At 55.1% G+C, this 15982-nt stretch overlaps 2 protein-coding genes across 6 annotated transcripts in view; one reads left to right on the top strand and one right to left on the bottom strand.

Annotated features, from left to right (window-relative positions):
* Positions 1-12346, top strand: part of TAOK2 (TAO kinase 2) — a 14981-nt gene extending 2635 nt beyond the window's left edge. Inside the window, exons 8-18 of one of the 4 annotated variants that reach the window (XM_045875280.2) lie at positions 1631-1724; positions 1811-1892; positions 2695-2862; positions 3038-3298; positions 3465-3626; positions 5297-5662; positions 5746-5949; positions 6260-6499; positions 9644-9856; positions 10810-10992; positions 11085-12346. In XM_045875280.2, the coding sequence (XP_045731236.1) occupies positions 1631-1724; positions 1811-1892; positions 2695-2862; positions 3038-3298; positions 3465-3626; positions 5297-5662; positions 5746-5949; positions 6260-6499; positions 9644-9856; positions 10810-10992; positions 11085-11606 (2495 nt within the window). In that variant the 3' untranslated portion in view covers positions 11607-12346. Of the gene's footprint in view, positions 1-1630; positions 1725-1810; positions 1893-2694; positions 2863-3019; positions 3299-3464; positions 3627-5296; positions 5663-5745; positions 5950-6259; positions 8410-9643; positions 9857-10809; positions 10993-11084 lie in introns of those variants that run through there. The other 3 variants (XM_045875279.2, XM_045875278.3, XM_064592956.1) reach the window with 3 other exon arrangements.
* On the bottom strand, positions 12166-15955 carry HIRIP3 (HIRA interacting protein 3). 2 transcript variants are annotated; one of them, XM_045875281.3, is made up of 7 exons: positions 15820-15955; positions 15622-15742; positions 15407-15521; positions 14162-15168; positions 13889-14057; positions 13707-13805; positions 12166-13624 (listed from the first exon to the last, which is right to left on the bottom strand). In XM_045875281.3, the coding sequence occupies exons 1-7, from the start codon at positions 15882-15884 to the stop codon at positions 13461-13463; spliced, it is 1740 nt and encodes a 579-aa protein (XP_045731237.2). In that variant the 5' UTR covers positions 15885-15955; the 3' UTR covers positions 12166-13460. The 2 variants fall into 2 exon arrangements, with proteins under 2 accessions (XP_045731237.2, XP_045731238.2); XM_045875282.3 differs by having other exon boundaries at positions 15628-15742.
* Positions 15956-15982: the final 27 nt, after the last annotated feature.

Below are 15982 nucleotides of genomic sequence, written 5' to 3'. Positions count from 1 at the left end.
CCTGTCAAGGTTCTCATTTCTGCCAGCTTACGCTACTGAAACAACAGTTTGTGAGGTCACGTTCGTAAAGCCTTCAACAAGGTGCCAGGCACAGCTAGTTGCCCAAGAAAGAGATGCCCTTAGCTTCTCTTATCAATGACTTCCTGCAGTGATCTTTCCTACCAATAGTCTCTTCTTCCCTCCAGTCTCTCTCATGTCAGAGAGATCCTCCCTAGCTGGGTGCTGTTGCTTCGCTCCCCTCCGCAAAGCCGTTAATGCTCCCCATTGCCTTCAAGAGTGACGCCATCCCCACCCTTCCTTCCACCAAGCTAAAGATTCCACTTCCTGAAGGTTGGCTCTCCCCTTCATGAGCTCCACGCCCTGAGTGTGCCATGAACTTTTCCACTTTCTTGCCTTGGTTTGTATTGTCTTCTGCCCAGAGTCCGAGATTTGGACATCCATCCATCCACACATCCGTCTCCACATGTCTGCATTTGTCATTTGAGGACACAGCTGGACAGGTGATGCAAATATGTGAAACAGGCCAGGTATAAGAAGAATGGAGAGCTGTCCTTTTTATTTCTAGTTTTTGGTAGAGACATGAGTGGAGAGAAATATTTCTCTACTATTGAAGAAACAATCAGTCCTGATTATAAATGGGAGCTGATAGTCTGTATCAGAGGAGCAATGTGGAGAAGGCCCTGGCAAACTGGAGATTGCTCTTTCTTAGCTCTAACCCATCATTATGCAGGAATGTCAGCTCCTTTTCACCAGATCTAATTTTTTAGGAGAAAGTAAAAATTTAGATGATGATGATGATGATGGTTATTAAATTGTTAGGTTGGAGGCACTCCTGGGTGGCTCAGTCATTAAGCGTCTGCCTTCGGCTCAGGTCATGATCCCAAGGTCCTGGGATCGAGCCCCACATCGGGCTCCCCAGTCAGCCAGAAGCCTGCTTCTCCCTCTCCCACTCCCCCTGCTTGTGTTCCTGCTCTCACTGTCTCTCTTTCTCTCTGTCAAAATAAATAAATAAAAATTAAAAAAAAAAATTGTTAGGTTGGAATTTAATTTAAAAATCACTGTTTAGGCCAAAAAACATAAACGACACAAAACATTTGTCTGGGCCACAAGGAGCTCCTGGCTTATAACTTCTAATCTGAGGCCTAGCTCCAATATCCCTTTTTCCAAAAGACCTGCCCTTAATCCCCTGCCTGTGTACCAGATTGAGGGCCCAGCATGCACACCCAGCTTCCCAGCCATTTTTCTGTCTCCTTCCCTGTTAGACTGGAAGTTCCTTGAGGACAGGGCCTGTCTCTTGTTTATCCTTAACTTCCCCATAACATTCACCAAGTTTTTTGCTCTTATTTGGAACCTAATAAATGTTAGTTGGGCTGATAACTGTGTTTCCTTCTGCTTCCTTCGGTGCTTATGCACATGTTGTTTTCTTTGATCCTGTTCCACCATGTGCAGGGGAGAGGGTAGGTGTTACATTTTACAGAGGGAATTAATTGAGATTATGAGAATTGGTCAGGGTCATTCAGCAAGGAAGTCAGGGAGCTGGGGTGTGGACCCAAATCTTTTGATTTCCATTCCAGCCTCCTCTGCCTACCTGCCACCTCTCACCTTCTCCCTGTTGACCCTTTCTCTGTAGCCGAACGGAAACCACCGCTGTTTAACATGAATGCGATGAGTGCCTTATACCACATTGCACAGAACGAGTCCCCTGTGCTCCAGTCAGGACACTGGTGAGGACTGGGATTCCTGGGCCCAGGGGTAAGGCTGCCTGGCTCATGCCCTTCCCACCCCTCCCTTATCCTCCCATGACTTGTAGGTCTGAATACTTCCGGAATTTTGTTGACTCCTGTCTTCAGAAAATCCCTCAAGACAGACCAACCTCAGAGGTTCTTCTGAAGGTGAGGGCTCACTGGCCTAGCATTCTCCTAGAACTGTTGCCTGTTAGAATCACCTGAGAAACCCCTCAGGGACATTAGTGTTTCCCAATTCTTCCTCCACTAAGAGTTTCATTTATGAATTCCCGTCCCCATTCCCAGTGCCCAGTGGACTCTGTATTTTGTAAGATTTTGTCTACGAGACTGCCTTTATTTATTAAGTAATAATTTGTTTTCCCATCTTTTATTAATCAAAGATGTATATAATTGCCAGCCAGAGCTTTTGGTCTGCGTGCGATAACCAGGGTTACCACACTGATCTGATGTAATTCAAGCCAAAAGCCTGTGTAGCCTTGTCATGGGTAAATGTCTGATTTCCCTTAGGTGTGTTTTGAGTTATCAAAAGTAGAGGGGCCCCCATTCCCTTCACAGATCCATGGGGGCCTAAGGAGCCCTGGTTGGGAACTGATGTAGACAGTCTAGTTTGACCTACTTGTTTTATAATCGTGGGATACCTTATGAGGTCCACAGAGACCTGATGATGTGTCCAGGGGCACACAGTACTTTGATAGAGGACCTGGACTACAATCCAGATCTCCTGACTGTTGTTATCTGTCAGCCATGCCTGGAGGAACAGGAGCCTGTCCCGGGAGTAGTGATTGGGTGGTGAAAATTCATGCGGGAGCAAGGGTAGGACAAGGCTAGCATCAGTTCATGGTGGGCATGGGCCCCAGGGAAGTGTCCCAGGGCAGAGGGAATGCCAAAGCCCAGGGGATATTGGGGGGCAGGGTGCTTGGCAGCAGGCCTCAGCGTTCTCTCCCCTCAGCACCGCTTTGTGCTCCGGGAGCGGCCACCCACAGTCATCATGGATCTCATCCAGAGGACTAAGGATGCTGTGCGGGAGCTGGACAACCTGCAGTACCGAAAGATGAAGAAGATTCTGTTCCAAGAGGCACCCAATGGCCCTGGTGCTGAGGCCCCAGAGGAAGAGGAGGTGACCCTGCTTACCATGCCACCCTTTTATACCACCGTGTTGTGCTTGCCTCCTAGCAGCTGCTTGGCTCACTTTCCCTCTCCCTCTTCCTACCCTCCGTCTCCCTGTGCTGCCTCCATATACACACCCCTTGTCCTTCCCCTTCCCTGCCCAAAAGCCTGCGCCCTGTCCACAGGAGGCCGAGCCCTACATGCACCGGGCTGGGACGCTGACCAGTCTAGAGAGTAGCCACTCAGTGCCCAGCATGTCCATCAGCGCCTCCAGCCAGAGCAGTTCGGTCAACAGCCTAGCAGATGCTTCAGACAATGAGGAGGAGGAGGAGGAAGAAGAAGAGGAAGAGGAGGAAGAGGAAGGGCCCGAAGCCCGAGAGATGGCCATGATGCAGGAGGGGGAGCACACAGTCACCTCCCATAGTTCCATCATCCACCGACTGCCGGTATGCAGCCCACCCTCAGCAAGCCTGACGGTGACAAGGCCGAGCCCCAGCTCTCCCCCCAAGGGTGATTGCTCCTCCTCTAAGTCTCACTGGGTCTCCAGGGAACTCCCTTTGGGCCCAGTGACCTCTGAACCTTGGGCATCCCTGTTACCTTCCCTTCCTCTAGGGTTCTGACAACCTGTATGATGACCCCTACCAGCCAGAGATGACCCCTGGCCCTCTCCAGCAGCCGGCAGCCCCAGCTCCCACCTCTACCACCTCTTCTGCCCGCCGCCGGGCCTACTGCCGCAACCGGGACCACTTTGCCACCATTCGTACTGCCTCCCTGGTAAGTGTGGCCATTCTCCCTCAGCCTGGATGCCCCAAACTCTTAAGTCCAGAGCTGATTTTTTGCTCCTGTGGCACTGAATTAAATCCAGATTCCACCCTCACTTTCTGTTGCTGTCTCTCACCTTGTCTCCTCGACCTCCCCACTCTCTTCTCCTAACAGACTGTTTTGGTTACATTGCCCAATGTATTCCTAGCTTGGTAAACTCTTACGCCATTTTCGTGGCTAGGCTTAAGTAGCATGTCCTGGGGTGTCTTCCCAGGCTCCTGGCCAGCCAGGTGCTGTGTTACTCTTAAATGGCATTATGATAGGTGTGCTGGATTTTATGTTCCTGGAGAGCAAGGAATGGTGGCCAGTGTCTGCCTGATACCATTGATTGGCTCTTAGGCCCACACCCATGCCTGTATCTCATCCTTCCAGCTCCTCTGGAGGGAGAGGGTACAAGCCCATTTGAGAGATGAGACATTCATGACTCAGATACGCTATTGTCCAAGGCACTTGCCTAAACACCTTTGGTTGTTCTCAAATTTTCAAATTCAGCAGGACCTTGGTCCTCCTAAAATCAAGTCATGGTGATGTTTTTCTCAGTTCACAGGAAAGGTTGGATAGACTTTTCATAAAACATAGTTTTTCTTCCATGCTTTTTTTTTTTTTTTTTAAGATTTTATTTATTTATTTGACAGAGAGAGAGACACGAGAGAGGGAACACAAGCAGGGGGAGCGGGAGAGGGAGAAGCAGGCTCCCCGCTGAGCAGGGAGCCCGATGCGGGGCTCGATCCCAGGACCCTGGGATTATGACCTAAGCCGAAGGCAGATGCTTAACGACTGAGCCACCCAGGCGCCCCCATCCATGCTTTCAATAAACCTTTAGATTACATTCTTGCTTGGCTGCAGGCACCAACATCAAATCCCTTAGAGGCTAGTGGTCAGTCAAATATATTGTATGGCTAATGCTTGTGGTTGACTGTTGTGCTAGGACAGCTCTTCAGATCCTGTGGTGCTTAGTGCTTTGTGGTGCTGTGCAGAGAGCTCTGTGACTTCCAGGGACGTGACCACCTGGACTAGTTGGGAGTCATGCCCACTTCACAGTGGGACCTGAACTCCAAACCTCAGATGGGGACATCCAGGTCCAGTGTTCTTGATACTCCCAACATCTCATGGTCTAGCTCCCAGCTCCATACCTGGGCTGTGTAAGGAGTCCTTAGCGTTTGCTGAAATGGAAGGAAGCCAACACTTGTTAGGTCAGAGCGTTTTATGAGACACTATGACATCTCTATCAGACTTAATTTCCACAGCTTCCTATGAAAGGGTATCATTGCCCCATTTAGCCAATGAGGGAACTGAGGCTTAGTGTCGTTAATTTGCTTGAGGTCACGTGGTTAGTAAGTGACCGAGCTGGGAGTGTAGCCCAGGTATGTCTGATTTTGAATTAACTTGAATTGTTGCCACTCTTGCGCTGGGCCCTGTGCGGGTCTCACCGGTCTGTGAAATAGACTGAGTGTCCCTCAGCCTGCGGAGACAGCGGGCTCAGAGGGGCCGAGTGTGAGGAAAGCACCAAATGAGAGTTAAACCCGAGTCTGAAGCGTGTGTTCTCCAATAGAGCACGACGATCGCGTGTGTTCCTGAGGTGGGGCAGGGCTGAGCCCCACTTATCCTCTCGCCTGCCCCAGGTCAGCCGCCAGATCCAGGAGCACGAGCAGGACTCGGCGCTGCGGGAGCAGCTGAGTGGCTATAAGCGGATGCGACGACAGCACCAGAAGCAGCTGCTGGCCCTGGAGTCACGGCTGCGGGGTGAGCGCGAGGAGCACAGCGCGCGGCTGCAGCGGGAGCTTGAGGCCCAGCGGGCTGGCTTTGGGGCTGAGGCAGAAAAGCTGTCCCGGCGGCACCAGGCCATCGGTGAGAAGGAGGCTCGAGCTGCCCAGGCCGAGGAGCGGAAGTTCCAGCAGCACATCCTTGGGCAGCAGAAGAAGGAGCTGGCCGCCCTGCTGGAGGCGCAGAAGCGAACCTACAAACTGCGGAAGGAGCAGCTGAAAGAGGTGGGATGGGGCTGCAGCCGTGGGCAGGGCCTGTGGTAGGCGAGGCGCCCTGACTCCCCTGCGCTCCCGCCTGCCTTGCGCAGGAGCTCCAGGAGAACCCCAGCACCCCGAAGCGGGAGAAGGCCGAGTGGCTTCTGAGGCAGAAGGAGCAGCTCCAGCAGTGCCAGGCGGAGGAGGAGGCGGGGCTGCTGCGGCGGCAGCGCCAGTACTTTGAGCTTCAGTGTCGCCAGTATAAGCGCAAGATGCTGCTGGCTCGTCACAGCCTGGACCAGGACCTGCTGCGGGAGGTAGGCCAGCCCAGCCCGCATTCCCTCCCGCGGCCCAGGCGCCTACCCCTTCCGTCTGCCTTGCTGGGGGTCATCTTTCCGCTCTGCCCTCTTTCGTGTCATTGCTTGGCTTCTCTTCCACACCCCTGTTTTCCTCGTGCTGTCAGACCCTGCTTGAGCTGCCTGGGCTTCTGTTCCCAGGCCGGCCAGGAGCCTGGCTCCCTTACACCCCTCAGCTCCCCGTGCTCAGCTCCCTGGGACTCCTGGGGCTCTCTCGACACCAACAAGGCTTCCTGACTGGGCCCGGGGCCCTGCCTCCCTTCTGCCTCAGGATTTGAACAAGAAGCAGACCCAGAAGGACTTGGAGTGTGCGTTGCTGCTGCGGCAGCATGAGGCCACACGGGAGCTGGAGCTACGGCAGCTCCAGGCCGTCCAGCGCACACGGGCGGAGCTCACCCGCCTGCAGCACCAGACGGAGCTGGGCAACCAGCTGGAGTACAACAAGCGGCGTGAGCAAGAGTTGCGGCAGAAGCACGCGGCCCAGGTTCGCCAGCAGCCCAAGAGCCTCAAAGTACGTGCAGGCCAGCGTCCCCCGGGCCTCCCGCTCCCCATTCCTGGGGCTCTGGGACCACCCAGCACAGGCACCCCTAGAGAAGAGCAGCCCTGCTCATCTGACCAGGAGGCAGTCCTGAACCAAAGAATTCTGGGAGAGGAGGAGGAAGCAGTTCCAGAGAGAAGGATTCTGGGAAAGGAAGGGGCCACCTTGGAGCCAGAGGAACAGAGGATATTGGGGGAAGAATCAGGAACCCCTAGTCCCGGTCCACAAAAACATAGGAGTTTGGTTGAGGAGGAAGTTTGGGGTCTGCCTGAGGAGGAGGTAGAAGAACTTAGAGTCCCATCCCTGGCACCCCAGGAGAGGAGCATTGTAGGCCAGGAGACAGCTGGGGAATGGAGGTTATGGGGGAAAGAGGATGGGAGCCTACTGGATGAGGAACTTGAGCTTGGCTGGATCCCAGGCCCGGCACTGACCCCAGTCCCCGAGGAGGAGGAGGAAGAGGAAGAGGGAGCTCCAATTAGGACCCCAAGGGATCCTGGAGATGGCTGTCCCTCACCAGACATCCCCCCTGAGCCCCCTCCAACACATCTGAGGCACGGCCCTGCTAGCCAGCTCCCTGGACTTCTGTCCCATGGTCTCCTGGCCGGCCTCTCCTTCGCAGTGGGGTCCTCCTCTGGCCTCCTGCCCCTCCTACTCCTGCTGCTCCTCCCACTGCTGGCAGCGCAGGGTGGCGGTGGCCTGCAGGCCTCACTGCTGGCCCTTGAGGTGGGGCTGGTGGGCCTGGGGGCCTCCTACCTACTTCTTTGTACAGCTCTGCACCTGCCCCCCAGTCTGTTCCTACTCCTGGCCCAGGGCACCGCACTGGGGGCCGTCCTGGGTCTGAGTTGGCGCCGTGGCCTTCTGGGTGTCCCTCTGGGCCTTGGGGCTGCCTGGCTCCTAGCCTGGCCAGGCCTGGCTCTACCTCTGGCAGCTCTCGCAGCTGGGGGCAAATGGGTGCGGCAGCAGGGCCCCCGGATGCGCCGGGGTATCTCTCGACTCTGGTTGCGGGCTCTCCTGCGCCTATCGCCCATGGCCTTTCGTGCCCTACAGGGCTGTGGGGCTGTGGGGGACCGGGGCCTGTTTGCACTCTACCCCAAAACCAACAAGGATGGCTTCCGCAGCCGTTTGCCTATCCCTGGGCCCCGGCGGGGTAATCCCCGCACTGCCCGACACCCACTAGCCCTGTTGGCGAGGTTTTGGACCCTGTGCAAGGGCTGGAACTGGCGCCTGGCACGGGCCAGCCAGGGTTTAGCCTCCCACTTGCCCCCCTGGGCCATCCACACACTGGCCAGCTGGGGCCTGCTCCGGGGTGAAAGGCCCAGCCGTATCCCTCGGCTGCTGCCACGCAGCCAGCGCCGGCTAGGGCCTCCTGCCTCTCGCCAGCCAGTGCCTGGGACTCTAACTGGGCGGCGATCCCGAACCCGCCAGTCCCGGGCCCTGCCTCCCTGGAGGTAACCAACTCTGGCTCCTCCTCAGCCCGAATCTAGAGCATCGAGCACTTTATCTCCCACTACTCAGTGAGGTTTCTCCAGTCCCAATCCTCTCCTCCCTTTCACCCCTCCTTCCTTAGTATGCTTTCCCACCTCACCCCAGTCCTTTGGACCTCTAGACAGGCAGCCTCCTCCACCGTGGAGTCCAGAAGTTACACTTTGTGTTCTCCTGACACTCCTCCCCCACCTAAATTATTGCTGTTCTCCCGCTGTGTGTGTGCTCATCCTCACCCTCATCAACTCAGGCCTGGGGCCAGGGGTGGCGGTGGGTGGGAAGTCATGTTTTTTTTTTCTCTCTTTGATTTTGTTTTTCTGTCTCCCTTCCAACCTGTCCCCCTTCCCCCACCAAAAAAAAGAAAAAGACAAACACAAATAAAATATCTGAGCGGAACTGTACCTTTGGCCCAGGCTGCCTCTGTCTGCTTTGTCCTGCCGCCTAGCATCCCGGGTATGCCCCCAATCTGGACCCTTGGCCCCCAGTTCCATGACCTCTTCACCCCCATCTACGTTATCTTAACTCCTTTCACTCCTCAGCCTCATCCTCTCTGCCTTCATAGCTTCGTTGCACCATGACCACCACTAGCTCAGAGGTCTGAGCCCCTATTGAGCTTCCACAGAACTTCTTGGTCCCATAGTTCCCCTGTTGGTGGATTCTTTCCAGAGAGTCCTTAGGTTCCAGGTCCTTTTGTCCTCATCCCCTGCCTTTTCTCCCAACCCATTCCCTATGTGGTTCCCTTCTATCTGGGAGCTGAATTTCTCTCCTGGCATTAGGCTTTACCCTAGAGGGCTTGGGGTGGGACTACAAACCCTCTACAGTAGGGGGTGGTGAGTTTTGGGGGGGCGGGGGTGACAGGCAGAGTGGGGGCGGGGCATGGAAATGGGATTGGTTGTGGGCTTGGAGTGGGAGCTGAGTACATAAGGGGCCGGGCTGGAATGTGGAGATCTGGTCAGGGTAGCAGCTGCTGGCCCATTGAACTTGTCAGGCCCTTTCTGGACACCTCCTTGCCCCTTCCCCTGGTGTGGCCCAAGATGGGGCTACTCCTTATCCATTTCGCAGCTCGGAGATTATCCTCCTCCTCTCCCTCCCACCCTGAGGTGCTGAACCTGGGACTCCTTCTGTCTTTCCTTAGCTGTGTTGCTCTCTTCCATGGGTGTGTTGTGTGACTTGGTTCTCTCACTCTTTGCTCACTTGGCTTCTGTCTCTGGGTTGTATTTTCTCCCTCTTTGCATGGTCAGAGCTTCTTGTGTGCACTCAGTACCCTAAAGATTTTCAGTTCCCTGTCCATGAACTCTCCTGCTGTTTCTTGTGAGTTTTCTACCCAACTCTGAACATGCTCTTGGAACCTGTCTTGTTTACTTTGTATCTCTTGCCCATTGAGAACCTTCCTGATCTCTCTCAACACAATCCCATCTCTCCGTGTCTGTCTGTATACAGCTCCCCCCGCCCCCTCTGTCTAACATGTTTTCTGTTTCTCTCCCTCTCCCTGTCTCTGCTTCTGTCTCCTCTCTCTCTCTCTCTCTCTCCCTCTCTCCCTCTCTCCTCCCCCTCTCCCCTGGTTGTTTCTCCTCCTCCTCTTCTTCCTCCTCCTCTCCCTTGCCCCCATCTCCCCTTGGTCCGTCCACTGCATAGTCTAAGGAGCTGCAGATCAAGAAGCAGTTCCAGGAGACGTGTAAGATCCAGACTCGGCAGTACAAGGCCCTGCGGGCACACTTGCTGGAGACCACACCCAAAGCTCAGCACAAGAGCCTCCTTAAGCGGCTCAAAGAAGAACAGACCCGCAAGCTGGCAATCCTAGCCGAGCAGTACGACCAGTCCATCTCAGAGATGCTCAGCTCACAGGCGGTGAGGCCTGGGGTCCAGGGAGGGAGCATGGTGGAGGTTGGCCTCTGTACACCCGGCTTAGTTATGGGGAGTGGGAATGGGGGAGTGTGGACAAAGACGGGGCTTTTGTTCTTGGGGGAAACTTGGATACTTTCCCACTGTTAGTATTTTCTGCCATGGTTTTATTGTCTCTCTCAAGTATTTTCTTAAGGTCTTGACAAAGCCAGCCTGACTACCAAGAACCACCAAGGAAAGAGTGGCTATAATTTTTTCCTGGGCCTGAGTTAGTTTAATGTGTTAACAGGGGGCAAATTAAAATGATTGTGGCCCTTGGGCCGATTTACTCAGACTTCTGGAGGATTTTGAAGATCGCTGTTCTCTAACAGAGATCACACAACACTGGAATGGGCCAGTTAAAAACTACATATAGTGTAAAACATCAGAGTGCCCCTATTCATTGCCATTCTCTCATCCAGTCCCACCTCTCAGAGGTAACTGTTAATAATTGTATTTTAGGTTTTTTCCCTATGCATATTTGGAAAATTACATACAATTTTAAATAGAAATGGGATCGGATTGTACATACTGTTCTCTTCTTTTTCCACCTAATATTTCTTGGACATCTTTCCATGTCAGTACACCTGTCTCGTTTTTGAAACAGCATAGAATTTTCCGTGGCATGGATGTACCATAATTTCTTTAACCCATCCCTTATTGGTGGACATTTAGGTGGTTTCCAGTATTTTGCTATTACAACGCTTCGGTGAACACCTCCGAGCACATGTGCAAGTATACCTGGGGGATAAATTCCTGGAAGTGTAATTGCTGTGTCACAGGGTATGACGACCTTTCATTCTGATAGATGTTGAGACTGGCTGCTTCTTGAAACCTTAGGGCCCAGGCCTGCCTGGGGCAGGGGAGGATTGTGGGGGTAGGGGAGGAGGCCCCTCAAATGAGTTCTTCCTGTTTGCCAGCTGCGGCTTGATGAGACCCAGGAGGCAGAATTCCAGGCCCTTCGGCAGCAGCTTCAACAGGAGCTGGAGCTGCTCAATGCCTACCAGAGCAAGATCAAGATCCGCACAGAGAGTCAGCATGAGCGGGAGCTGCGGGAGCTGGAGCAGAGGGTGGCTCTGAGGCGGGCACTGCTGGAGCAGCGGGTAAGGGGACTCTGACACCAGGATGCACTGGGGAGGGCAGGCTCCCCATTTCCTGCCCCTGGACTTGCTAACCTCTCTTCTGGGTGTCCCAGGTGGAAGAGGAGCTGCTGGCCTTGCAGACAGGGCGCTCTGAGCGAATCCGGAGTTTGCTCGAGCGGCAGGCCCGTGAGATCGAGGCTTTCGATGCTGAGAGCATGAGGCTGGGCTTCTCCAGTATGGCTCTGGGGGGCATCCCAGCCGAGGCTGCTGCCCAGGGCTATCCTGCTCCACCCCCTGCCCCTGCCTGGCCCTCGCGTCCTGTTCCCCGATCGGGGGCACATTGGAGCCATGGTCCTCCTCCACCGGGCATGCCCCCCCCAGCCTGGCGTCAGCCCTCTCTGCTGGCTCCTCCAGGTCCCCCAAACTGGCTGGGGCCCCCCACACAGAGTGGGACACCCCGTGGTGGAGCCCTGTTGCTGCTAAGAAACAGCCCTCAGCCCCTGCGGCGGGCAGCCTCGGGGGGCAGTGGCAGTGACAACGTGGGCCCCCCTGCCGCTGCAGTGCCTGGGCCTCTGAGCCGTAGCACCAGTGTCGCTTCCCACATCCTCAATGGCTCCTCCCACTTCTATTCCTGAAGTGCAGGGGTGGATGAGCAGATGAATGGGACAGGGGCAGGGGTGGGTGGAGCCTGATCCTGGAGGGCTGTAAGCTTGAGGCCCACCCAAGGGTGGGGGACAGGATGTTGGCTCCAGCTCCCCTCAGACCTCCTCATCTCATGAGCTTCTTGGGCTGGCCAGTGGCCCAGGGCCAGCTTGGGCATCGGTGCCTCAAGGCTGACCAGGAGCCCCTGCCTCCCCACCATGGTGCCAGGGTCTCTCTCCATCACAGCCTCGGGAAAGGAGGGAGATGTGCGTGTCAAATATTCATCTGGTCCCCTGGGGGAGGGGAAGGGTGGGTCTAGATATATTATATTCAGAGAACTATACTACCCCGTGTAATGGGGCTGTGGACTGGGGATGCCAGGCCCCCCAGACCTGGGGTGTGGCAGAGCAGGTCTGGGGTGGGGAGAACAGAAGGAAAAGGCCTTCCTAAAAAAGAAGGATCAGGATGGGGTCTTGGGGTCAGGTTGCCTGGTCTCTCCATATCCCCCCCTCCCCCCACCGTTGCTGTCTGACGTCCTGTGCCGTCTTGTCCTTTATCTTTTTTTTTTTTTTTTTTTTTAATTGAGATCAGAGCTGGGGCAGGGGAACAAGGGAAGGACCTTCTAAGGGGCTGCTCCCAGGCCTGGGGGCAGTCATGGGAGCCCCTCCCAGCTATGGGGTTGGCACAGAGCCCCACAGCAAGCTTTTAATAAACTGTTGGTTATTCTAACAGACCCCAGGACTCACCCTTTCTGTCCAAGGTGTGTATTAAGGACTGTTTGGCCGGAGGTGATCGTGTGGCTTGTATTTAAAAAGGGATTTTATTGGGCTGTGTTAACTAAAAATTTCAGTGATTTTAATGACTTTGGGCATGGCTAGATCCAGAGCTTTAAAGGGATTCATCAGTCTTTTGGCCTCTACTCCCTTTGCTTTGGGCTTCAAAGATTTTCAGAAGGTTCACTTCACACACAGGCTCCTGGCAGCTCCAAGCCTACATCTTAGCAGCAATCTCAACAGCGAGTATGCCAGCAAAGTCCTAAAGTGACGTCATTGGCTCCGTCTGTAGCCAGAGGCCTGAGGTACTCGGATTGGTAGGTCTATGCCCCGTACCTACCCCTTCAAGGCGAAAAGAATTGGCCCAGGGACTAAGTGGCTGTTTCCAGAAGGGGAGAAGGAAGACGTAAACACCAGCTGTCCCCAAGTCAATTCATTATGTTTCTCACATTTTTCTTAAAGCCAGTTATTCAGACCCTCCTCCCAGCTAGGCATGTAACACAGCTTAAAAGCAGGATGGTGAGGGCCCTGCTGGTCGGGCTGGAGGAAGCAGGGTAGGAGCCCCACTCTTCTGATAGAGACCAGTGGCAGACTGGATGGTAGGGTCTGGAGCTGGGACTTCATTTGGAGAACCTGGGGGAAATAAAAGGGAACGAGACTGGGTGGGGACAGTGGACACTCCTCACCTTCCTGGCTCAAAGTACGGAGTGAGGGTGGGGCCGGTTTTCGTTTTCTTAAGTTTTATTTAAGTAATCTCTTCGCCCCAAACTCAGCGACCCCAAGATCAAGAGTCACGTACTCCTCCATCTGAGCCAGCCAGGCGCCCCAAGTGGGGACCAGTTTTGATGAGGTGATTCAAACAAGTCCTTTATTGAGTCTTAAACAATAAACCCCTGTAAACACCTTCAACTGAGAACATGAGAAATAGGATCCCAACAACTTGTGTCCCTGGGGGTGCAAAGTCTTCTCTGAAGAAAGCTGCTTCTGAAGCTCTGCAGGCACCGACTGGGATGGGGGCTGTGGGTGCTGATCTGCTTTCTCCAAGTGGAAAGCCTCCTGGGAAAGGGGAGGAGCTCAGTTACTCTCTCCATCACTGCTGATGATGCCGCGCATATGTGACCAGTCTGGGGGTGGGGCACGGGGCTGCTCATCCTCTGAGCCCAAAGTCCGGCGGTATAGCTCCCCTGGGGCATCTGCTTCTCCTGAAGGGTTCCAAGCTGTGCGTCTGCGTGGCCGGCCTGGATAGAGGGGTAGAAAAAGCAGATCAGTTATCTGAGAAAATCCAAGCCCCATCTCAGAGAGTGGGAGGAAACCCCTCACCTGAACCACTGATGATGTTGGTAAGGTCCAAGGAGGCCACCTCGGCCGCCTCCTCCCGCTGCTCCTTCAGGGCCCGGCACTTCTCTAAGGAAGGGTTACCTGGGGCAGAAGAGGCTGGTGATCCTCTCTTCCCCGGCTGCCCAGGCCCTCTCCTGCGGCCCCCAGGGCACATCCAGCCTCACCCTTCATGCCCAGGGCTTCCAGCTCTGCCCGGAGGACACTGAGGCGCTCCTTGTGTGAGCGGCAGGGGCCCAGCAGCTTCTTGTAGTTGCGATGGGCACCACAGGCCCGAATGTAACGCTTTAGCCTCATCACAGCTGGGTGGTCCTCACCGCGGCGACCAGAGCCAGCCTGGCAAAGAAAGACAGCAGCTGAAGGCCAAACCTTCTGCACTTGAGTCAGGGTCTCCCTCTTCCTTAAAGGTGGCCTCCCACCCCATTGTCCCCCCTCATCACCTTCCTGCCTTTAGGTTCCGGACTGCCATCTGTGGATGAGGAGGAGGAGCTTCGCGTCCTGCCTTTCCTGGAGCTCTTCTGGAAAGAGTGGTTCTCCTTCTCCCTCTTAGGGCTACCCCCTGCCTCACCGTCACTCACCTCCCTCTCCGAGTCGCTCGCCTCACCACTGATACTGCCCACTTTGGCTGTCTTTCCAGTGCCTTCAGTAGTTGGTTTCACCTTTCTCCAGCTGTCTTCCCCATCCTCGCTGCTTCCACTCTGCCTTTTCTCACCCTTCCATGGGGTCCTGTCCTTTCTCTTCCTCTGCACCAGGGGCTCTTCGTCTCCCCCGCTCTTATCCCCACTGCCTGCTTTTTCCTTTTCTTCCTCTCTGTCCCCCGACTCTCCCAGCAGTCTTGCTGCCCTGCTTTTCTGCTTACAGCTCCTCTCCTCCCAAGCTGACTTTTTCCCTCCATTGCCCCGGGCTCCAGCTTTCCAATTCTCCTCCTCTTCCTCTCTGTTGTCTTTCTTTTTGGCTAGGGTGTCCTCCTCACTGTCCTTTTCACTTTCCTGGTGGCTTTTAGCTCCTTTCTTTCCCACTGCCTTCTTTCTTGTCCTCTGGATAGGTTCCTCTTCACTGTCCTCACTCTCCTCCCTAGCCTGCTTCTTACTGGCTGAGGTTTTGCCTGGTGCCTGCTTATTCCTTGTCACAGGTTCCTTCCTAATCCTGCCTTTAGACTCCTCCTCCTCTTCCTCATCTTCCTCACTGCTCTCTTCCTTTGAGACCTCACTTGTTCTGGCCGAGCACTCTTCCTCTTCCTCACTGCTCTCCTTGGCCACCAGCTTCTCTAATCCAGTCTTTGCAGTCAGGCCCCTCTGCTGTTCTTCCTCATCACTGCTCTCCTCAACTGCTTTCTCTGAGGCTTGCTTTGGACTCTCCCCCTCAGCTGGACTGACTTCTACCGCCGCCATCCCATTCTTTGCTTGGGGGCCAAAGCAGTCTGGACTGGAGGCTGCAGAGCTGGGCTCTGGAATGTGGAGAGAAAAGAAGGTCGGGATGGGTTCCTCCTGGCCCTTCTTCCCTCCACTTGGGGTTGGTTGCCTCTGACAGATGAAGGGAAGGGCAACAGGAAACACAGCTGTCAGTCAGTCCACCCCCTGCCTGGTTCTGCCTCACTGGCCTCCTGCCCTCGTCTAATGCCTTGGGAGATCATGCACGCACAGTAAATACTTTTTGAATGCACCAACTATGCGGAAGGCACTAACCTGATTCCGAATTGAAACGGAACCTTTTCCTCACGGGGCCACTGCTGGGAGTGGGAGGCCTCTTTGCCTTCTTGGCAAGCTCTAGCCTCTCTTCCCTGGCACCTGCTTCATCCACCTGTGTGTGCGCGAGAGGGCAAAACGTGTACCAAGTTTGCGTTCCCTACCCCCTCCCAGGCCCCTCCTCCTCAGCAACAAACCCCGCCTCGCGCCCACACCTGCACCTTCAGCAGCTCCTTCTCCACCAGTCGCTTCAGCGCCTGCTTCTCGTCGGGTTCCAGGTGGTCGCGGCCCGCGTGAGCCAAGAACCTCCGCCGCACGATGGAGTGCGTGAGCGTGCTGCGGAGACATGTGTCAAGACAGAGTCCACATCCCGCCCCTGCCCTTTCCAACCCCAACTCCAGCCTCTAGTGCACCTGAGGTCCGGGCGGCCTCGGAAGAAGCTACGGATGAACTCCTGCATCTCGTTCTCCCGCGCCATTTTGCTCCACCTGGGATTGGTGGCTCCCGCCTTTTTTTCTCTTCGGCCTCCGTCACCGCGTTTGACAGGAGCTTGCGCACTCGCAGGGTGGCGGCGCC

This window comes from Mirounga angustirostris, unplaced genomic scaffold (genome assembly GCF_029215605.1).
Source record: "Mirounga angustirostris isolate CCGP_5_RB_7025 unplaced genomic scaffold, mMirAng1.0.hap1 SCAF_5, whole genome shotgun sequence".
Taxonomy (NCBI): Eukaryota; Metazoa; Chordata; class Mammalia; order Carnivora; family Phocidae; genus Mirounga; species Mirounga angustirostris.
The sequence above is the reverse complement of the archived record's forward strand: the minus strand, read 5'-3'. Positions and strand labels throughout refer to the sequence as shown.

Excerpts from the sequence above, each read along its gene's own strand:
- HIRIP3 (XM_045875281.3), bottom strand. The coding sequence starts at position 15,884 with ATGGCGCGGGAGAACGAGATGCAGGAGTTCATCCGTAGCTTCTTCCGA. Across the intron at positions 14,058-14,161 it reads CGGAACCTAAAGGCAGGAAG|GCTGGCTCTGGTCGCCGCGG; the intron begins GTGATGAGGGGG and ends TTTCTTTGCCAG. Across the intron at positions 13,625-13,706 it reads CAACATCATCAGTGGTTCAG|GCCGGCCACGCAGACGCACA; the intron begins GTGAGGGGTTTC and ends CCCTCTATCCAG.